Below are 22,948 nucleotides of genomic sequence, written 5' to 3'. Positions count from 1 at the left end.
CTTAGGCCACAAGAGGGCGCGCCTCACCCTAAATCCAGCCTGGAATTGTAAGGCGTCTCTTTGCCTTTGTCTAATTAAAACCTGGCCTTTTAACACAGAAGTGGAAATTAAAAAAAAAAAAAAAAAAAAAAAAAAAAAAAATGAGGCCAAACCGGGCCAGAACCAGCCTTTTGGGTTCTGTCTGGTTTATGGCACTCCGCATTTGTCAATGTGAATCTGTTCAACTGGCAGGACTAGGCTCCGCGGATGAAGACATCAGACCCCATCTCTAAACTCACTCACGGGATCAAGTACTCCTGGCTGTAAAGCACACTTCCAGAGCACGTGTTCCCAACATATGTGTATTTGCTTGTACATGATACACGTGTAGTCATATGAAACATTGTTTTAACCTTGTTTTTTTTAAAGCTTCTCCTTTTTTAATTATGTATATGTGTTGGTATGTGCACATGAGTGCCAGTATACTCTGAGGCCACAAGAGGGCGTCAGAATCCCCTGGAGCTGGAGTTAGAGGTGGTTGTGAGCACCTGCCCCAAAGTGAGTGCTAGATTGCAAACTCAGGTCCTCGTCAAGAACAGTATGGATTATTAATCATTGAATATGGATTATTAATCCAGTCTTGTAATAATAAACTCCTATTGAACACGTGTGTGATGAACTGGGTGGGTTTCTTATTCCTTCAATCGTATGAATGCATTTAATGCTCACAAAATCCTGGGGGAGGGGGTGATTCCATTTTACAGAACAGGAAACTGAGGTACAAACTAACATACCAATGCCACATAGTGAAAAAGTGGGCAATCTAACTTCAGAAAAAGTGAGATTTATTTCAAAAAATAAAGCTGGGCCAGATAATACACATAACCCACAATCCTGGCACTTGAAATTCGGAGGCAAGAAAATTAGAGGTTCAGAGTCATCCTCGGTTCCTTAGAGAGTTCCAATGCTAGGCAAGGCTGGGGTTGGGGGTGAGGGAAAGAAAGAGAAGAATATTAATATAGTACTTTCTTCTAAAACCCTGCCCCAGGCTGGGAGCTCAATACGCCTCAGGAGAAAGTGATGGCTGAGCTGAACTTTAGAGGATGTTTAGCAGGTGTTCAGGGGAAAGGTACTGTCAGTAAAGAAACCGTATGCGAAAAGGCCCAGAGGCAGGAGCTCACCGGAGCTCCAGGAACCACGTGTGGCTGGCTCCGTACGGCTCCAGCAGCCAGGGTGATAGCGTTTCTTTGAGGCTCAAGAGGATGTTCTAAACTAGCACAGCTTCATGTTTTCACTGAAGGAGAAATGATCTGTCTGCTCCTGCAGAGCAACCCATTTTTTTTTTTTTTTTTTTTTTTTTTGACCTCAGTTCTTAACTTTTCTCTTTTTTGCTTTTATTGTTAACCGACCCAGCCTGGGGGCCCCTGGAAGGAAAATCTTTGCCTAGCACAGATTGGCCTGGGGCTATTGTCTGTGGGGAACTTGTCTTGATGGTCAACTGGAGAAACAAGTCCACTGTAGGCAGCACCAAACCTAGGCAGTGGTCTTGATCCTGTAAGAAAGCAGGCTGAGCATTAAAAGTGACACCCTCCGTGGTTCCTGCTGTACTTCTTGGCGGCGAAGTGAGTTCCTCGGTTGGACCGTAATGCTGTGTGAAATAGCAACCAAGCCTGTCTTGACTTCCCACATCGACAGAGTATGACCTGAAATTGTTAACGGGGTGGGAAGACCACAAACAAACAAAACCCCTTTCTTCCTTTAAGTTGATGTTGGCCCAGGTGTTTTATCACATCGACAGAAGTGAAACTGAATCAGCTTCTATGACCCTGGATGCCACAGGACCCACTGGCGTGTGAAGATCAGGTTGAACTTGGCCTGGCCCCAAGCTCCACAGCTTAGGAAAGCCTTCCCTCTGTCCCAGCATGCCCCCTGAGTTTCCACCTTCCGCTCCCGCTTTGCCCTGTGCCTCTTCCATTTCCACTAAATAAAAAGTCCAACTAAGCCAAGCATTTCACAGATTCAGCAGGTTTTCTGAGGATTGGAAGATCTTGGGGATGTCACGTGCCCTGCCCTGTGGGCACCTTCCATATCTCAGCGTTCCTCATTCAACCTCCAGGCCCCCCACCAAAACCGGTGCTCCCAGCATGTGGACTCCTGCACCTGCAAAAAGCTGACTGCAGCCTCTTAGACCCACCAACCACCCCCACCCCCAAACACACTGACTCCCCTACCCCCACCCCAAAATTCCCATGTGCCACCCCACACACCGGTGCTGGCAATGGCTACCCTAGCCTGCTCCTCAGCCACGTCCAGAACCCACCCTTTCTTTCCTCCTCCTCAGGCCACAGGCAGTAGTCTCCTCGTCGAAGCAACCGAGCCAGTCTGTGGTAACTGGGGAGCTGGTGTCGGGAAATGGGTTCCAGGAAGACCAGCAGCAACACCGGAGGGGACGGGGCAGCCAGGAGAAGAGAAGTGGCCAAGCGGAGCTCCAGGCAGCATCGGGGGTTACACAGGGCCGGGCCACTCAGCACGCAGAGCGTGACGCGGCTGCTCACCATGCTGTCTACCACATTATCAACTACATCCTTACCAGGCTCAAAGTCACGCTCGGGGAGACAGAGGCGTAGGCCGAGGCCAGCTGGAAGGAAGCCCTCCAGTGCAGGCAGAAGTTCCTCTAACACCCAGCCCTGGTCTTGCCTGCAGTGGGACACGAATACATCAAAGAGGAACCTCTTCCCCGCATTCCCCTGACCCCTCAGACCCTGGAGCCAAATCCTGAACAAGGCCCGCAGGTAGGGGATCCAAGTGTTCCTGGCTCCTTGGAGGAGAGGCAAGACAATTAGCAATAACACCAAGGCAGAACTGGCCAAAAAGAGTTTCAGCTCCAAAGTCTGGGGACAGTGATCCCAGAGAAAGGAGATAAGGGAATCCCTGGCGGGGACCCTGACTTGTCCTGGGCACAGGTGACCATCTCTTATGTGTACGTACGTTTTGGTGGACTGCTTAACCCACGGTTCCATCCACGCATTAGCACACTGGCAGGCCAACTTGGACTGCAGAATGTAGATGTAGCGGGGCATCTGAGGGCTGTACTCCCTCAGACTGTCCTGCAGCACCAAGTCTTTCTCACTGTCTAGCACTAAGGCCTGGAGACTGTGCAGGCGCCGGAAAGCAGCGGCCGACAGGGATTTGAGCCCTGTGCTGGACAGCTGTAACGCCTGGAGTTGTGGAAGGTCACCCACCAGCTCCTCCAGCTGTACCGAGCGGGGCTGGGTGATGGACTGTAGAGACTCCAGCTTCAGCTCCTGCAGGCTGGGCAGCCCAGTGATGAGGCAGGGTCTGGAATTACTTCCAGCACCCCATACCTTCAAGGACTGAAGTTTGGGGAGCTGCCAGAGAAAAATGCTGGAGGCGTCCTGGGAGCAGAAGGCATCCAAGCTATTCTGGAGCAGAAAGAGATGCTGGAGAGCAGGGAAGACTTCAGAGGCATTTTGGACCCCCAGCTTCAGTCCCCTGCCGTTTATAGTCAAGGTCTCCAAGAAAGGAAAGATATTTGGGGACAGCGTCCAATGCTTCAAGCCTGGGGTTACATGAAGCTCTAAGCTGGTCAGATACATGGGCAGGGACAATACTGCCGGAGCAGAGAGAGGGGGCAAGCTCAGGTGTAAGGTATGCAGACTCCTTGCTCCCCAGAAGCCAGCATCTGGGCTGTGCAATATTTGGGTATCTAGCAGGCTAAGGGTGGTCAATGCAGGCAGAGCAGCCAACCAGTTCTTCCCCAGGTTAAGCAGGGGGTTCCTATCCAGCTTCAAGGTCTCTAGTTGCTGTAGATCTTGGAACGGGTGCCCCTCCAGGGAAAGCAGCTGGTTGTCCTGAAGCAGCAGCTCTCGCAAGTGTGGTAAGCAGGAGAAGGTGGCTGCAGGCAGGATGCGCAACCCATTGCCTGACAGATCCAGAGTCGAGAGTCCTGACGCGTCTCCTGTCTCATTCATACACAGCATGGTGCTCTGTAGTTGGTTTCCGGCCAGGTTCAGTCTCCGAAGCCTGGGCATGGCAGCCAGAAAGCCTGGTGGCAGCTTAGTCAGGCCAGTGTCTGACAGACTCAAGGTCTCCAGGCTATGGCAGGAAGCCAGGGCCTCCTGAGATATATTTCCTATCTTGCTTCTGTCCACATTCAGGCCCTGCAGCTCAAAGTGGGCAGCAGTCTCAGCAGCCAGCTCGGCCGTGGCAGTCGGTGCATACAAAACATTGAGTTTCTGAAGCCCCAGGCCCTTCACTGCCCCAGCATCCAGTTGTGTTTCCCTCAGGTCCAGAATCTCCACCTGGAGACCCTGGAGGGACCCAGGAGTAGCCATCTTCAGCTTCCGGTTTAATGACAGATCCAACTTCTTCAGGGTCCACGAAGCCCTGGAGGAGGAATTTTGCACCAGATCTGGGAATATACCAGCCAGCTCCCCTAAGTCCTGAAGGCAACTGATTGTGATAGAGAGCCATTGCAGACCGGAAGGTAGACGGACACCTGCCTGCTTATTCAGACAGGGGCCACAGAAATGGAGTCTCTGGAGGGAAATCAGGTCACCAAAGGCATCAGGGGGTAGAAAGAGAGAGTTCTTTCCAAAAGGTTGGTCAACAAAAGAGAGGTTCCGTAACTGTCCCAGGCCCCGGAGAGCTCCTGGCAGGAGTCGGGTAAGGTGCAGATTCAGTCCCAGGAACTTGAGTCCAGGGAAAGCGGAGAAGGCATCGGGAAGCAGAGTAGACACAGAGCCACCGAGGCAGAGCCCCTCCACATTCCGAGGCACAGCTTCCAAGGTCTGCGTCAGGTTGCTCACAGGGAAGCATGCAGCAAGAAAGGACAGCTTGGAGTAGGGGCAGAGTGCGAAATAGCGGGAGACCAGGGGCAGTTGGGAGCCTTCAGTCACCAGGCATTTGGAAGTGGTCCACCCTGTTACCAGAGGCAGTGAAAGGAGGAGACCGGGCAGCAGGAAGGACTTGCCCATCTCAAGGCCAGCAGAATCCAGGCAGAGAGGACTTCAGACTCCTAGCCCTCCACACACGCACGTTGCCAATACTCACAACACTGACGGGATCTCATCCACCTCAGAGTACTTCGAGGTCTGGGAGGAGAGACAAAGGGTCTCAGGGCCTTCCACTGTAGAGGTTGGGAAGGGAGGAAGCAGACTTGGAGACATTTAGCAGTGAGGTTCCAAGGGAGGGGAAAGAACGAAGCGAAGTACAGGGATGTGGGTCTCACGAAGTAGAGGGATGTGGGTCTCACATGTCTGTTAGGAGAAGCAAACAGAGTTTCTTTTCTCCTTGTCGTTTTCTTTTTTACGTGTAGCCCAGGCTGTCCGTGAGTTCAATTTGAAGACTCCTTTGAACTTCTGGTTCCCTTACTTCCACCTCCCCAGTGCTGGCATTACGGCTGTGCACCAGTAGAACAGTATGCGGTGTGGTTAGAACCCAGGCTTCCCAGCCTGCTGGGCCAGCATGCAACTGAGCTACATCGCCATCCCCCCCACCCCTCTGTAAGTAGAGCCTGCTCTGGCTTTGCACCACCCTCAAGAAAGCCATCTCCCCTCTCTCTGAGCCTGTGTTCTCTGTTCTGTCCAAGCAGACTAACTCCAGCTTGCTGGGTAGGATTGCTGCAAACACAGATTCAAATCAGCATGGGGTTTTCGCCTTGTTACTTTCATTATGACTTCCTTTCTTTACTGACCCTCCCCCCCCCAAAGTTCTCGGATAAACACAAATGGGGATGTTTTATAAGCAAAAGAATGCATCGACATGATGCTGTCGTGGACCTCTTATAGGCTCCTCCTGGAAAATCCCCAAAGGCATCAGTTTGACCTGAGAAGACTGGGTGTAGGGAGGGCTCCGCCCCTGCTCTCTGAGGCTGGGGCAAGAAAGGAAAGGCCCCCAGTCTTTGCCTTGTCACGCACTTCCAGGACAGGGCTGGGTCCTAGGGAGGAATAGAAGGAGAAAGAAAGGAGCTTTGTGATCACCTCAAACTGTGAAGGAACACATTCGGCACAAATCAACATCTGTTCATGATTTGAAAAACTAACAAACTCAGAGAGAAGGAGATCCCGTTAACTTCGAATGTCACAGCTCTCCAGGATGGACAAAACGACGTCATCCTCAGCGCCTTCGACTTAAAGCTGGGAATAAGACAACTACGTTTCCGCTGAGTGTTAGAGTGGAGACTGAAGAACGGCCGGGCAGATGAGAACGGTACAGTTAAAGGCACTAAAAGAAGGAACACAATGGTCACCAAGGGTGGGATAAAAATCGCCCTCTGACCGGTACTCGTACCCACCCAACCCTCCACATACAAAATAAACAAAGGACAATTCAGGATCAATTGATGTGAAAGCTGGACCTGGTGACCCAGTCCTAGCCTGACCTACTTGGGAGACTGAAGCCTCTGGGCTACAGAATGCTGAGTTCAAGACCTGTCTGGGAAACGTAGTGAAACCCTGGCCCAAAACAAACAAATAAAAAAATCCGAAGGCACAGCTCAGGAGTAGAGGTGGAGACAAATGGAACCTTAAGTTCAGTCAAGCCTCAGCATGGTAAATGGGGGGAGGGTTCTATAGATGTGATAGATAAGTGGGAATTTAAAGATGGGTTAGCTATGAGTACCAGCTCCCAGCTGCTCTTCCAGAGGACCAGGATTTGATTCCCAGCCCCTATGTAGTGGCTCACAACCATCTATAACTCCAGTCCCAGGGGATCTGATGCCCTCATCTGGATTCTGTAGGCACCAGTAGCACACACGGTAAACAGACACACATGCAGGCAAAACACCTATACACATAAAATAGATAAGTTTTTTTAAAAATAAGTTTATAGAGAAAGGGGACAGCATATAACTTCAAATAACCCATGGATCAAAGAGGAAACCATAAGGAAAACTAGAAAGTATTTCAATTGAATAATAGGGGAAATGCTACAGAGTAAAACCTGTGGGATAAAGAGGAGTCATAGCACAGTGAAACATCCACCCTTAAATGTCTGTGTCTGAAAATCAACACCAAGTCTCCAGCCACCCCCACCCAAACGTACCCAGTCTCCGCTGGAAACCAGCATCGAAAGCTGCAAGTCATGAACGATGCAACATCCTCAGAAGGCTGGGTAAGGGACGAAGAGTCTCTCTCTTCCCCCTTTGTGCAGTTAACCCCTACAAGTAAACCCTGCTCGAGATAATCAGTCAAGCTGTACCGAAGCAGACGTCAATCAACTTCGTCCACAGATTCAAGGTGTCTGGGTTGCTACAGAATAATACCACAGACCTGGTCCTTTGAAATGGGCAGGAATTTGGGACCAGCCAGAAGTGGGAGAAAGAAATAAGTTAATGAAAGGATGTCAGCCAAGTACAATGATATTTGTGTGCATATATGATGAAACTCGTTATTCTGTTTGCTAACAGAACAGTAAAACGCCATTCTTCAAGATCGCTATAACTAATTTTGGCTGTCAGGTCAGCCTGGGAGGAGGGAGCCTCAACTGAAGAAGTTTTCATAAGCTTGGCCTCTGCGTGTATCTGTGAGGCATTTTCTCACTTGCTAATTGATGTAGGAGGGGCCACGTCACTATCAGTGGTAGCACCCCTAGGCAGGTGGTCCTGGGTTGTATAAAAAAGGTAGCCAAACACGAGCCAAGAAGCAAGCCAGCAAGCAGCACTCCCCCATAGTCCCTGCCTCTGTTCCTGTTGGACTTCCTGTCCTGATTCCCCTCAATCATCGACCACGACCTGGAAGCACACGATGAAACAAACACCTTTCTCCCCAAGTTGCTTTTGGTCATGGTATCTGTTACAGCAACAGAGAGGAAATCAAGAACAATTACGGTGTCCACATTAAAAAAAAAAGTATCTCGTAATTAGCTAGAACGGTTACTTAAAAAAAGTTTTCTGTATTCCAAATGCATTGCAAAACAAATGGCAATTTAGTTCAACAGTCCTGAGGCTGGGAAGCCCCAGAGAAGGCATAGTCAGGCTTGAATGTCTGATGAGGGCCATTCAAAATGTCCCCAAAGCAGGTGCATGACATGGGGTAGAAGGGCAAGATGGCTGGACAGTGTATAAACCTTCTTTTATAAGCGCCTTCATTCCACTCCCAGAGGTGGATCCTTTACACTCTAATAACCTTTTAAGCCCATACATGGGCAACATCTGAGTTCATGTAGAAGCCATGGTGATGGCAGTAAAGGATGATGATCCCCAAGAGAAGGGGAACACAAGAGGCAGGCTCTACGGCTGCCAGTCCCTTCTACCTGTTGGCATTTCTGAACCCCAGCACAGGGAGTAAGTGAGGAGCCAAGCTGACCACACCTTACTGAACCAAGAAACCAATCACCAGTCAGAACAACTGCTGATTGCAGGAAGAGTAACAGGATAGAGCTAGCCAGGGAAAGGATATGTTCTAGGAAGCCGCATAGGCTCTCCTTTGGGTCGAACGCCACATCGACTCTTTAGGATGAGACTCTGCAGGTGGAGGCAAAGGGTAACTGTTGGGGAGCTGTGAGAGCAGTCGCCTCCAGAGTTCTTGCAAGGACAAGAGATGCTTATGTGTGACAACCCTAAGTAAGGACGTGGTTCAAAATGGCATTCTGCTGAGAATGAATGACAAGGTCACAGCTTAGCAACTGGGTTTGTGATGACTGTTCTTGGTTGTCAACCTGACTACATCTGGAATTAACTAAAATGCAAAAAATGGAGGGCACACCAATGATCTTGCTTCGTTCGAAAGAGGAAGACATATGCCTTTAACCCCATCTTGAGGCAGGAAGACGTGCCTTTAATCTAGGCCGCACCTTCTGCTGCCAGCCTATGTAAGGACCTGGAAGAAAGACAGCATGGCGACTGTAGAGCCTGCCTCTCACGCTCCCCTTCTTTCCTTTGCTCTATGCTGCTTGCTCTCACCTCACTAACCAGGGCATTCCTCACTCACATTAGAGCCTACTTCTTCAGGATTCCAGTATCTACTGAAGACCCACTGAAACATCCAATCTCCTGGACTGAGAAACTTTGGGATTCTGGGACTTTCCATTCATCAGCAGCCATTGTTGCATTAACCTGTAAGTCATTCCAAAAAATCCCCTTCAAGTGTTCTGGGTCTGCAGGCAGCAGGAGGAGGGACAGACTGTGGGCCCTGGCTTGGGCTTCTGAAACCCAAAGCCAACCCCCGCCCCATTGGCACACTTCCTCCAACAAGGCCATGCCTCCTAAGAGTGTCTTCCTCTGGTGACCAAGCATTCAATCCTATGGGCCTATGGGGGTCATTCTTATTCAAACCACCACAGAGTTAAAGTAACTGAGAGCACAGGCTTAAATGAAAATGTTTAAATTAGCAAGCCGATCCCTGCCCAGACCTTGATAGCCTCCAATGGAAAACAACAAAATTCAGCTTGTCAATAATATATAATTTACAATGTCCAGCACTTAATGAGAGTTATAAGTGAAAAAGTTAGAAAATGAGACAAATAACGGGGAGGGAGGGGAACTGATCAATGTAAACACACCCAGGAATGGCAGAGATGGTGGAGTTAACAAACTGGCAAACTAGCTCATATAAATATGCTCAGTAGGCTTGAAGATTTAAAGGAAAATATAAACAAAATGGGAAAGTGTTCTAAATGAGATGAAACTTCTGGAACTGTTCACATTGAGAGAGATGATATAGATTTGAGAAGACAGTTTTCAGATAATAAACAAACTAAAACCAAGACATAATTCAAATGTAAAATTGTAAGCCTTTTAAGTTAGGTTAGATGGTAGAGTGCTTTATCAAATTTGACAAAGTTGATGGACTGGGTGTTAAATATATCTTATACTTTATAAATTACATAATTGTAATAGTTATACTCAATTTATATTTGAGAGAAAAGAGCCTTTTAATTGGACAAAAAGGGGGAAATGTGGATTGCCCTGGCATTATTTGTATTTTGATGCTAACTCTGCTTCCTCAAGAGGGGCTGCCCCGATGAGTCGTGGATCACATACTCAGGTGATTTCATGTGAACCTTCTCCCCATTCTAACTGGTCAAATAAAAGCTAGAGCCTATGATTGGGCAGTGAAAGGGAAAGGTGGGGCTGGAGATTTTAGAGAGGGAGAGAGAGGAAGGAGGACAGAGAGAAGGAACAGAGAAGAGAAAAAAAGACAAAAAAAGGAGATAGAAGGAAGATGGAGCAGAACCATGTGGCCTGGAGAAGCCACAAGTTAACAAGAGATCTTATAGCTGGAGAATATAGTTATGCAGTGATATATCTGCCCAATCTAGACATATAACTTATAAATATTATAATTGAGTTGTATGTTCTTTACACAGGCTTATTGGGGTTGGAGATTTACTACCCGGTTACCCCCACTGAAGCCAGAAAGCCCATTTCAGCACGTTTCTACCCTGGCAGCAGCTCTCAGAAATGATAGTAAATAGATTTCTCAATGTTTTCACAGATTCACTGGCTTCCAGGGATGTCAGCAATTGGAACAGAGATCTAACTCTTTGCTGTCACCCCCAGAAGCTTGAGGGGTTCCCTTAACCTTTTAGGGACCTAGGTCAAACTAAGATTTGTGATTTTGACACTAAAGTGTTTCAGGCCACGCCAACCAGAAGCAGATTAGGGGTTTTATATAGGAGACATTTTAATATAGGTTTAAGCATGAAGGGTAAGGAGAAAAGAGGTACCAAGAAAGAAAGACATACCCAGGTGTACACTGCTTCCCAAGGGACAGTCTAGGTAAGGGGTCGAGGGAGTATTGTAGAGGGTAAGACACACCCAAGAATAAGTAACCCCTTTAGGAAGGGTTGAAATTGTCTTAGCATTAGCTATATCTACCATTTTTGTGACTATCAGAGTTCTATTTCTACAAGTTACTAACGTACCTTATCCTTTCTCTTCGTCCTCTGTCCCTTTTGATAACAGGGATGAGCAAAATGATATCTTGGGTGTTGGATAAGGTAAAAGCAGCAGTTACTAAGTTTGTTATTTTGGGGTTTTTTTTCTTTTTTCTTTTTTCATTTTTCTTTTTTTCAGAGCTGAGGGCTGAACCCAGGGCCTTGCTGAGCTAAACCCCCAACCCCAGGAGTTAATAAGTTTATACAAAAGGTTTAGTCAGTGTTTGTTTCTTGTGAGTTTCTGGTGTTATTCCCCAGCAGGGAAGGCCTTGAGCCATTGGAAGTCTTGTTTCTATCCTTGTGTTCCTGCTGACAAGAGACTTCCATTGGACTCCACTGTGAGGGGCTCCTCTTTCCCCTGCCTCTCTATCCTGCCTCAGGTCATTGTGGGGATACAGGAGAGGGTGGGAGGAAGATGCATCACACATGGAACGGGCTAAGTATTCTGACCTCTCTTCCATTGTACACCAGGAATTATGGCATCATAGAGCCTTCTTCTGTAGATCACTGTTTCAACCACGATTCAGTCAACAAACCAAGCAAACAACCTTCTGGCTACTCAAAATCGCCTATCAAAATAAGGATCCTTACAGCAATCTTCACATCAATAAATTCAGTCAATCCAAAGTCACATGATCACATCCTTGGTCTAGCACTCTAAGTCTGTTTCATCAGTGTCTAAATTTTGTCAATAAATCACCATTGTTTTTCTATCCCCTTTTGCCTCTCTTTCAGAGTTGGACTTTGTAGAAACTGCTTTCTGAGTACTGAATGATGTACCCCTAGTTGTTCATCTTGGTCTCCTAAAATGTTTTCTCCTCAGTCCTCTTTTGTCTCCCTCCCCTTCTCCCTCCCTGTCCTTCTTCCCTTCTCCCTCTCCACTTTCTGACCCTTCCCTTCCTCCTCCTCCTCCTCCTCCTCCTCCTTCTCCTCCTCCTCCTCCTCCTCCTCTCCGATCTTTCTCCCTCTTATTCCTCTTCTTCAGATGCCCCCTTCTATTCTACATCTCAGCAGACTGGTGTGAAATGGAAACTTAAGGGTTCTTTAGAAAGTCAGTTGTGTTGGATGGTGTTTTGTGGGGGCAAACATGTGAAGGAGTGTTCTCCTGAAGTAGACACAGGTGAAAGACTAAGATAGCAGATTTGTGAAGGAATATTTCACTGAAGCATACATAGGAGAAAGGATGTTCTGCTAAAGCAAGCCTGTGAAAGGACACATGATGAGGGATTCTTTGCTAATGACACACATGTATTGGTCCACCTTACACTGCAGAGTTGAAATCCATTTGTTGGGACTCCATAGAAAGAAACACATCAAAAATCTTTTGGTGGTATGCTGTAATTTCTATTTTTTTTTTTCGGAGCTGGGGATCGAACCCAGGGCCTTGCACTTGCTAGGCAAGCGCTCTACCACTGAGCCAAATCCCCAACCCCAATGCTGTAATTTCTTACTGCTTCCTTGGACTCACGCTGATTGGCAGAGTGATGTCAGCTGAGACAGACTCATGTAGCAAGGCAAGACTCATGGAGGACACATGATGTTTGGAGGAGTGTAGATGGGACTCAATGGGCAGCGATGAAGGCTGAGGCTAGGTTTGCTTATAGAGCCAGCTGTGCAATGCTTGTTGGTCTCTCGTCTTCACTGATCTTCGCTTCCCTCAGAGAGGCACAGCCAAGAACTCCTAGCATTCCCGCTGGTCCCTTTTGCTGACTGGTGCTGAGGCTAGAACCTGGCTGTCCCTGCTAGGTTGTGCCACTGCTGCTGATTCATGTTTGCTATCCCAACTCTACTGAACTGGACTGCTGGTGTATCTGTAAAGTGTTTGGGAAAAGATCAGATCCAGCTGCTGCTGCTGACCTGTGAACTAAATTGCTGATTTTCAGACAACACAGATGAAAGTTGCTCTAAAGTACCTTTCTAAACAGATTCACTTCCCCTGTATCCGTTCTTTTTCACTACTTCTGGTGGGTGGTGGACTACAAAGGAGGTTAAAGTGTTTAAGAACCATCATTAAAAAGAAGGGTTGAAAAAATGAGTTTCTAGTTTCCACATAAGAGGCTGAAAGAGAAGGGCGGTCACTGGGATTTATCTGTCTTCTGAAGGGCTCCAGCCAGCCTGAACATGGCAAACATGCTCTGACTGGCCTTACCCTTCTCCCCATCCCTCCTCCCTTGCTAAAGACCATTAGATTAGATTCCTAAAGCTACTCACCCAGGTCTATTCCCTTATTTAGACACAATCCTTCTCCTACAATTGACTACCAAGGTCTAGCTATCAAAGAATTAAAGTCCGATAATCAAAAGCCCCCTTTGACTCATCCAAATTAACATGTCAATCAAAATTAAACACTTCATCCTAACACCTTTACCTTTATAACCCTTTACTTTTATAAATCTCAATTTACCTATGTGTCATGTCTCTCTCCTCTCTATCCAGAGCTCTTACCCCTCTCTCTTGCCCCTCCTTTGTTCCCTTCCCCTTCTCCCTCATCCTCTATCTCCTCTCTTTGTCCTTCTGTCTGTTTGGGGCAAATAAACCCTTGCACAGAGGGTTTGGTCTTGGGGTATCTTGAGCTAACTTCCAGGTTCCCTACATCTTCCCCATCCTTCTCTGCTTTGGTGGAATTTCTAGCTACATCTGAAACTGTCCATGGCTCCAAATCCCACAAGGTGGGCCTGTCTTAGTGCCAGCTTCCCCTGGCTCTGAACTTCGAACTGCAGCCATGCTAGCACTTCCCTTGGTTCCCGCCTCTGTATATAATAGCTAAGCCTTCAATCACAGACATTTGAAGTGGAAGTTTCTAGATATGTCATGTGATGCAGATTCACATGATGTTTTGCTAAGACGTCTAGACTCATGTGGTGTTTTGCTGAGACAAGACCCATGGGAAACATCTGGTGTTTGGAAAGAATATAAATAGGACTCAATGGGCAGTGACAGCATTCTTGTGTAGCTAGCTGTGCAACACTTCATTGGTCTACCAGCTTTGTCTTTGCTGATCTCCACTTCCTTGAGAGAGGCACAGCAGAGAACTTCTCTTGGCACCCCAGCTGGTCCTGGTCACTCCCACTGACTGGTGCCAATTTGGCAGAGGCCTGGGGGTTTCTGCTGGATGATGCCACCATTGCTGATTTGACATCCTGACACTACTGAGATGGACTGTTGGTATCCTGACAAACAGAGATTGGAATCGCCCCCAAGGAACTACTTCTACACAGGTCCATATCCCATTGTCCTATTTACCATGTTTTCTCTCCTACCTTTGGACAGTAGGCTAGAAGGGATGGGATGGAAGCATTTGAGAACCCTTATTAAAAGTAGGGTTTTAAAAAAAAAACAAAGCTATAGCCATTGAAGGTATTAAAAGCAGGGTTTTTTTTTTTAATTCTTTACCTACAGCCATTGAAGGTAGACACTTTAACAGAGGAGTTAGAGTATGAATTTGTACAGCATAGTTAGATGCATCCACACCACTTCCTGTTCCTCAGGTCTCCGTATCATTCACACTGTGATAAAGCAATGACCCCTGAGCCTCAGAGCCTCGCTTGATACGGACACATCCTTCTGAGTGACTAGAAGCTCTAATGATAAGATATTTTCACAAAAGTATTCTTAACACACTAGAGCATAGAGCTGAAAGCTAGGTTCACACGGTCTTTGGCTGCAGCAGGCCCTGACAACCAATTCTTTGACTCACCCTCACCTCCTGGGCCTGTCGTCAACAGTTATTCCTCCCATAGTCTCATCTCCACAATCATTGTTCTGGGTTTGGTTCTGGTTCACTTGTGGAATCTTTGGTGAAAAAGAGAACCAACGTCATGGCCACACAGCCAGCATCAGTCTCATGGGGGTAACCATTTCTATTGCTGCTGCTGCTGTGGTTAGAGTTTTACTCAGTCTTCCAGACACACGGGCCCTGCTTCCAGATAAGTAGCCAGACAGAGTTGCCTTTTGCCCCTCAAACCAATTACCAATGACAGAGCTGCTCTTGAAGGTCTTGCCTTATGATTCAGGGTGTGCCAAATTCTATCCACGGTACTTGCTATAGCTCAAGAGGAGTGGAGAAGGCAGACCCTGTCACTTTCTTCTCTTCTAGAAATGATCGGATCTTACCTCCCTACCTCTCAAGGGGTGGGGGAGTCCTCCCCCCTAAAAAGAAACAGAAAAAAGACTGAGATGTTGGAGCACCAAAGGGATGGTTGATAGCCCCTACCAGGCTGTGTGAACGATATTGACTTCACGGTCCTTGCCTGGAGCATGTGGTTAGAGAGAACGTTCTTCTGCACACTTGACATTTCCTTCCATGTAATAGAACCGACTTCATTATGACTCTCCTGGCTTGCTTTCTCCTTCCCTTTTCAGAGAGGAAGTGGTACTTACATTAATCACAAATTTGAGGAAACGGTGGGAACGTCCCCTCTGCCTTCCTCTTTCCTTTCCTGCTGTCAGCATTTGATATTTAGCTCAACTAGTTAGGGATGGGAAAGGAGCTGCCTCAACCCTCCGACTTTATTAGTACCACACAGCTAAACGTGATACCACAGCTTTTGATCTTGTGCAGTCACAGCCTAGTGGGAGAGCAAGATGTGGAAGAGTATTATAACATAGCTCCATGTTTGACTGCCCATGCTATAAACACAGAGAATTTACTTAATTCAAAACACGGGCTGGAGAGATAGCTCAGTGGTCAAAGAGCACATGCTATTCTTGCAGAGGCCCTGTGCTTAGATCCTAGCACTTAAATCAGGTGAGATCCAAAGTTATAATTTAGGTTTTAATTGCTATGCCTAAGAGATCCATAAAACAAAAATACCTCTGGCCTGAAAGCCCCCTTGCCCAAGGACAGGTACTTCCTGGAATGCGGGGGGCTACTGTTTATGAGAAATAACAACCCACATGCCTTTGCTCCCTTAAACAAGTGTGTTTGACCCAACCGCACTAGAAGTGCTTGATCATATGTAGGCAGGAGCTACGTGAGCAGAAAGTACGTCAGGATACATACATACCCCTGATTGGACCCCAAGGGAAGTGCATGGCCTTATGGGTTCTCTTTTATAAACCTCAGTGAAATGTGACTCACAGCCATTTTCTGGGAATCCCAGAACAGACCTGCCAGGAGTCCATCATCCCGGCTAGTATTTAATTAAAGTGTGTTCAAATTTGGATCAAAAATTATGGTAGTGGTCTTATTCTTGACCAGTGGGATTAACATATATGGTTCACAACTATTAGAAACTCCACTTCCAGGAGATCCAACACCCTCTTCTGACCTCCAAGGCCACAGATACAAATGTGGTGTGTATACATACTTGCCAGCAAAACACGTATACATGTGATAGAAGATAAAGCAAAATAAAATAAATCTTAAAAAGGTAAAGAACTCAATACTGTAACTGTAGCCTGTTAGCTTTCTGATGATGAAAAAAAGGAGAGAGAGAGAGAGAGAGAGAGAGAGAGAGAGAGAGAGAGAGAGAGACAAGGAGGAAGAGGGGGAGGAGGAGGAGAAAAGAACAAGTCCAAATCTGTGAGGGGTTAGATGGGAATGGTATGTTGGCGGCAACACGCAGGCTTTTGCCTCTAACTATAGGAAATGAAGCTCTTAGAGCCCAGAAGGCTCCTCCCTCACCACCCTCACCTGCCTACTCATTAAAAGTGAGAAGAGTGGAATTTACAGCCAAGTAGAAAGGAAGGAGATACCAGGATGAGACTGCCTCAGTTTCCCTCTCTTGTGGGAGATGAAGATGGATTTGCTTTAATGTGATCTCACGAGTACAGGGAGACAGTGGTGGGGAAGGCAGTGTTTGGTGGGAAATTCTTTGGCGTTCCTGTCCGTGCCTCTTTCCCTTCCCCCAGAGACCTCTTTAAAGATTTCAGAGACTTACAGACTGTGTGTCAGACATTCTGCTAAGCCTTTGAATCACACAGCCAGAAGTGTTTTAAGTTCCATAAACCCCCCTTTAACCAGCCAGAGTTCCTTTTATTCATCAACATTTGTCAAGACTCCCTTTCCACTCCCACCCCAGGCCACTCCCACGGTGTTGGGGACGACTTTATGCCAGACAAGGACTGAGCCACAGAGCAAGCCCCATGCCCGTTAAGTTCTCTCTTAATCACCAGGACCCAGTTCCCGTGAGCGCATGCCCTTCTCTCACCCCAGCCTCCAGGTAAAGATCTACTGCCCAAGGAAGTTTGCTAACCTCCTCAGACCCTAAGAGAGTTTCTGTCTCTGCAGAAGGCCAGAAACCTTGGTTATCACTTCGCCATCCGGGTTTCCAGGGCATGGTCGGTTGGGGTTGTTTTCGGCTTTGTGTTCCCATGTCTTCACTAGAAAATGCTTAAACAGCCCAGAGATAGGGGAGTTCTTGCTTCCTCATAGTCCAGACATCACTAGGACAGGTAGAGGAGTCTTAAGTTGGGAGAGGATGAGACTGAAGACAGAGGAGACCAGATAAGTGCCATCAATCTGCAGAATGCTACTCCGGGGAATGTCCTCCCCCATGAATGGGACTCCAGGGCAGCGATGTGGGCAGACCAATGGGAGGCAGTAGCATCCACCCTGTAAGGAAGTGAAAGGGCCCCTGGTAAGCATTTCTGAATAAGGTTATTTTGATATCTAGAAACAGAAATAAATGACTTCCCTAATACTAGCAGGGGGATGTGGGAACTCAAACCTCAAGTTGGATTTGGAGGGAATAAAAGCACCATTCTTCCCAGATGGTGATCCAGAGCCCCCTTGGTTTTCCTGTCAGCTGTCAACACTTCCCAGTAATGGATTAGCAGCCGCCCTTCCAGCTCCCAGCCTGCAAGACCCCAGGTTGTCTTTCACTGGGCCTTCTGGGATTCTGACAGGCCCATCGGTTTTCTGACATTGCTTCCTTACTTCCGTCTCCTCTACTCGCCCTGATCTGAAGTGAGTCTGCCCTCAAGACCCCCTCTCCCCAGACTGATTCTCATCATCTCAACATGAGCAAAACTCCCAGCAAGCTCCAAGGTGCTAGTTGGTTTTTATCAACTTGACACAAATGTAGACATATCAGGGAAGAGGGAATCTTCATTGGTAGAATGCCTTCATCATATTAGCCTTTAGGCAAGTCTGTGGGGCGTTTTCTTATTTTTAATTAATGATTGGTATGTGTGATGCCATCCCTGGGCATGTCCTGAGTTGCATAAGAGAGGCTGAGCAAACCCCAAGGAGCAAGCCAGTAAGCAGCACTCCTCCATGGCCTTGCTTCAGTTCCTGCCTCCAGGTTCCTTCCATGAGCTCCTGATGACTTCCCTTCATGACAGGCTGTGAGGTGAAGGTTGGAATAAACCATCCTGCCAGAGTTGGTTTGGGTCCCTGTTTCATTACAGCAGTAGAAAGGAAGCTAAGAGCCTGGAATTCCCTTTCTTTCTCTCCCTAGGTCACCATGTACAGTCTCTAGGATCTTAGCATCTATTTGCCTATGGCTTCTTCCCTCCTGCTGGGCACCAGGCTCCTATGCAACCCCCTATCTGCCATCTTCACAAGGGGCCGGGTATTAAGCAAGCAATCTGGACTTAATTAGCTAAAAATAAACTCCCAGCTTCCAGACTGCTCCATTCTACTCCCTCTCGGTGTCTCTGCCTCCTTTATGGTAGCAATGGGAATCAGACCCACAGCCATGCACATGGTGGGTTAATGGGCTACCAATGAGCTACACCCCAGCCCTGTGTACATCTACAGCTCTCCATCTACAGAAACTTGAGCGTGCAGTATAACTCTGTCTACAAAGTTCTTTACCCCACAAACCTGAAAGCCGCTCCTGATTGCTCTTTCATTGATCCCCAGAAAGCCAGCCTTGGCAAGGTCACCTGGGAACTCTTCCAAAACCCACCCTCATCTCCCCAACTCTATCACCATACTTTAGACACTGTGGCCATCACCTTCTGCATGGATCACGGCTGTGTTCTCCTGACCCTCTCTGATCTCCTTCCCGTCTCCTACAACCCACATTCCTTAAAGTATGGGGAGTAATCTTTTCTTCTTCTTCTTCTTTTTTTTTTTTTTTTTTTTTTTTTTTTTTCGAGCTGGGGATCCAACCCAGGGCCTTTGCGCTAGGCAAGTGCTCTACCACTGAGCCAAATCCCCAACCCCGGGGAATAATCTTTGAAAGACACACATAGCATCATGCTCTTCTGCTTACAGCCTTCCACAGTTCCCCAACACGTCGAGAATAAACGTTCATCCCTTGCTGTGACCTGAGCTAGCTCAGCCTAGCTCCTGCTACACCATCTTCCTCTCCCTCTCTCAAGCCACACTTGACCTTCTCTGTGTTTGTCTAGTGAGTCTGCTCTGTAGGTGTGTGTGGGGTTGGGGGAGGAGCGTAGGGGTTGGGCGTGCAGCCTTCGTGGACACTGGTTGTTTTGTTGACGTGTCTTCCTGTGTGTGTGCACAGGCGTGTGTGCATATCTGTTGTGAATGCTGTAAAAGTCATGGCTTTGTGTATGGGCCACTGCTTTAGAGACTTTTTGGCCAGAGACAAAACAGTTCTCCCATCCTGGTTTCTTAGCAGACAGCAGGACTTTGAGCCTAAAACCAAACCAAGCACTTCGAAGTCTTGCCAACGGTGAAAAGACCATAACGTGGTCCCCATACTAATGTGAAAACGCGATAGAATTCAATGCCAAATCGTTATGTGAAAGAGGGATGTGTTGACATAAGAGACGCTGGTTGCTAAAGCAACGGCACATACACAACTTTTAGAAAGTTTCAGCTTTCAGACACATGAGGGGAGGCAGGGAACACGGTTCGGTACTTAGGGAAAAGAAGAAGAGGGCACTGCACTCTCGTCAGCTGGAGTTATAGGCGGCTGTGAATGTGCTGGGACCCAAACTCAGTCCTCTGCAGGAGCAGTACATGTTCTTAGCCAGTGAGCCGTCGCTCCCATCCCCTACCTCTATGTCCTTCTGGCAAGTAACCAAGCTTCTTTGAAACGTAGAGACAGTCAGGTAGACTTCAAGCGGCACAGTTTTAATTCGTGTCCACGATTTTTTGTTTTGTTTTGTTTTCTTTTTACACATTCCACTAAACATGAGATTAGTATAGGGTGATGGCTCCCCACGTGGGGCAGAGGTGCAGTACTTGAGGTAGAGTGTGGGAGATGGCAGGAGAGCCTGAGAGTCCAGGCAGTACAGGAAGCCATGATGATGCTGGCTGTCGGGAAGAGAAAGAAAGCATCCTCTTAGGGTTCTGAGCCCTGCAGCTATTTGGACTGGCAGTCGGGCAGAATGTGTCCAAATAACACGATGGCTCCATGCATATGAATCAGATCTGTAGCTGTTCCTGTAGAAATTAGAAAGCCAGTTAGAGGCAACGCTGGTGCCTTCTCCCCAAACAGGTATGGTAGTGTTTTAACCCCAGTACCTCAGAATGTGACCTTTTAAGATAAGCAACTGTTCTTATGAGCAACAGAAATCTGGACATAGAGACAGGTATGAAGAGACAGGGGGCACCGAAAGATATAAGTAAGCCAAGGAGAGGGGCCTGGGTCAAATACTCCCCTCACAGCCTCCTGGCGGAACCAACCCTGAGACGCCTTGATCTCACCCGGTGGCAGCCCTGGCAAGCCTTGCCTCTTGCTGCTGCACACCACACACATCAGGTCAGGGAGCTTCAGGATGTTGTAGGATGATGTCACAGGTGAGGCAGGTACAGGATAGAAGGAGGCCTGTCAATGGAGGAGAAGGAAGGATGGGCGGGAGAGGAGTTTGAAGGAAGAGGAGGAGACTAGGGGAGAGAGGGGAGACAGGGAGAGAGAGAGGGGAGAAGCCGTGGCAGGTGATGTTAAGATTCTGCTCTATGTGTTTACAGGTTGTTATCAATGTTCTTTTTTTTTTTTTTTTTTTTTTTTTTTCGGAGCTGGGGACCGAACCCAGGGCCTTGCACTTGCTAGGCAAGCGCTCTCCCACTGAGCTAAATCCCCAACCCCGTTATCAATGTTCTTAAGGGATGGATGGTACCGGGCTTTGTATGTTTAAGTGGGCAATTATATCTTACCAATTGGATCTACTCTTTATTATTATATTTTTATAACAACAGATAGCGAGCCAAGGTGATGGGCAAGAATCCACTAGTAATCCTGAGAGTTGAAAGTTTTTATTTTCTAAGTAAGAGGAGGCCGGCACCATGTTTAGTCATGTAATATCTTAAGCTCGGGAATTCAAACAAAGAAACGGGGAAGTAGCCTGGCCTAGCAGGCTGTAGGTCCCCTGCTGTGTGAGAAGTAATGGCAGATCAGAGAGTTAGAGATTAAAAGCTGCTTTTTAAAGAAAGTTGTTTAGAAAGTCTTTCAGGATACTCATATTCTTTCTAACGTGGGCTCCACGGGAATTTTGGGTTGAAATCCTAGTTAGACAAGCTACTTCTTAATTACAGGTATTATTAAAAGGTGATTGAGTTTGTTTTTAGAAAGAAGAGAGTAAAGAGATTACCTGAATCAGGTGGGGATTTTCATCCACAGTTCAGAACTTAGATAGGGAAAAATTAGTCACTACCTCCAAGTAGAGAGTTGTGATGAAATGTCTGTAACACCAAGGAGAGTGAATGCAGACATATATTATAGAAGTTATTAAGGTTAAAGAAAAATCTGTGGCTCTGGGTAGAGAGCTTAACAGATGGATATATTTTGGGTTAAATTCCTGAGTTTTAAGTTGTTTATTGGTATTAGAATTGATAGAAGGTGTTTAAGTTTGTTTTAAGGAGAGTAAAGAGATTACCCGAATCACGTGGAGATTTTCATCTATGGTTTGGAACTTAGGGAAAAATTAGTCACTAACTCCAAGTAGAGAGTTGTGATTAATGTCTGTAACACCAGGGAGAGTGAATGCAGGCATATATTATAGAAGTTATTAAGGTTAAATAAAAATCTGTGGCTCCGGGTAGAGAGTTTGACAGATTGAGATATTTTGGGTTAAAGTCCTGGTTTGATGTGTTGCTTATTGATACTGGAATTGATAAAAGATTATTTGGTTTGTTTTATGAATTACCCCACCTAAGGCCATATGGCTCATTGATGCCAGCTAGCGAGGGTTTGTGGTTACTTTTGATATCTACCACCACAGGAAGCTCGGATTCTCTTAACCTGGGCTCCATGGGAATTTTGGGTTAATTTCCTGATATCACAGAGTACAAAAGCCTATCAGGCTCATTGTTTAGCTTACTTCCTTTTTAAAAAATTGTTTAGTCTTCATGATGGGTGTGACTTTGAGTTTTATGGTTATATTATTACTCTGGGAGAAAGTGCAAGATACAAGCTTTTCCGGTTTCAGACTAAGGAACACAGTATTTTGGGAGAAAGATTTTGTCTTTGTGTTTTTAAAACCTGTGATTAGGCTCTGGAAACCTCACAGAGTCATACTGATCAGATTTGATAGAGGTAGACCGCCTGAAAAATTTATTCAGGAGAATCAAACAAAAAGATAATCTGGATTCTAAACTTTTGTCTTGAGAGTTGTATTTTACAGAGTGTGCCTACTTGGATTCCTGGTCTCAGGGACTTTCAGCTGGGTCCAGTCCGGAAACATCTGCTACAGCTTTTGCTTCATTCTTCCTACCCTTTACCCCCAAGGATATCTCAACGCCCATGTACAGCTTGAAGAAGTTATGGAGGAGTCGTCACCCCAATTCCCTGGACTTTGGGGGGCTAAAAGTGGTTATTCTAAAATTGTTTTTATGAGGAATTTAAAATTGGTTGTAATTTAACAGGGAGGAATTATTAGCTAGATTGAATTGCAGTATAGTTGACTGATAAACCCTGCCAAGACAAGGTGATCAGCCCTTCAAAATCTGCATTTCTGTCAGTTGATTTTGGGCCAGAAGACTGAAGACTTGCACTCACATGTTGCATAATCTCATTTGGTAACTAAGCTAAAATCATATCTTTGCTTTGATGTAGAATTTATTTGTTAAAAGTTTAAAAGTACAAGGTTTAGAGCCAGTCCTTCTATTGTTGTCATTACAAACTTCTGAGTTGATTACACCTGTGAGTTAAGATTCAAATAGCAAAGTCATGGCTCTGAGTTTGTGAGAGTGCTTTCAAGATAAAATCTA

The 22,948-nt window shown here is 46.7% G+C and overlaps 1 protein-coding gene across 1 annotated transcript; it reads right to left on the bottom strand.

Annotated features, from left to right (window-relative positions):
• Positions 1–1,997: 1,997 nt before the first annotated feature.
• On the bottom strand, positions 1,998–4,976 carry LOC116896352 (toll-like receptor 12). Its single transcript, XM_032897458.1, has one exon. The coding sequence runs from the start codon at positions 4,974–4,976 to the stop codon at positions 2,262–2,264; it is 2,715 nt and encodes a 904-aa protein (XP_032753349.1). The 3' UTR covers positions 1,998–2,261.
• Positions 4,977–22,948: the final 17,972 nt, after the last annotated feature.

Source organism: Rattus rattus, chromosome 1, assembly GCF_011064425.1.
Source record: "Rattus rattus isolate New Zealand chromosome 1, Rrattus_CSIRO_v1, whole genome shotgun sequence".
In the NCBI taxonomy this organism is placed as follows: domain Eukaryota; kingdom Metazoa; phylum Chordata; class Mammalia; order Rodentia; family Muridae; genus Rattus; species Rattus rattus.
This window is presented reverse-complemented; position numbering and strand designations above follow the sequence as displayed.

Coding starts and splice junctions, on each gene's coding strand:
- LOC116896352 (XM_032897458.1), bottom strand. CDS start 4,976: ATGGGCAAGTCCTTCCTGCTGCCCGGTCTCCTCCTTTCACTGCCTCTG.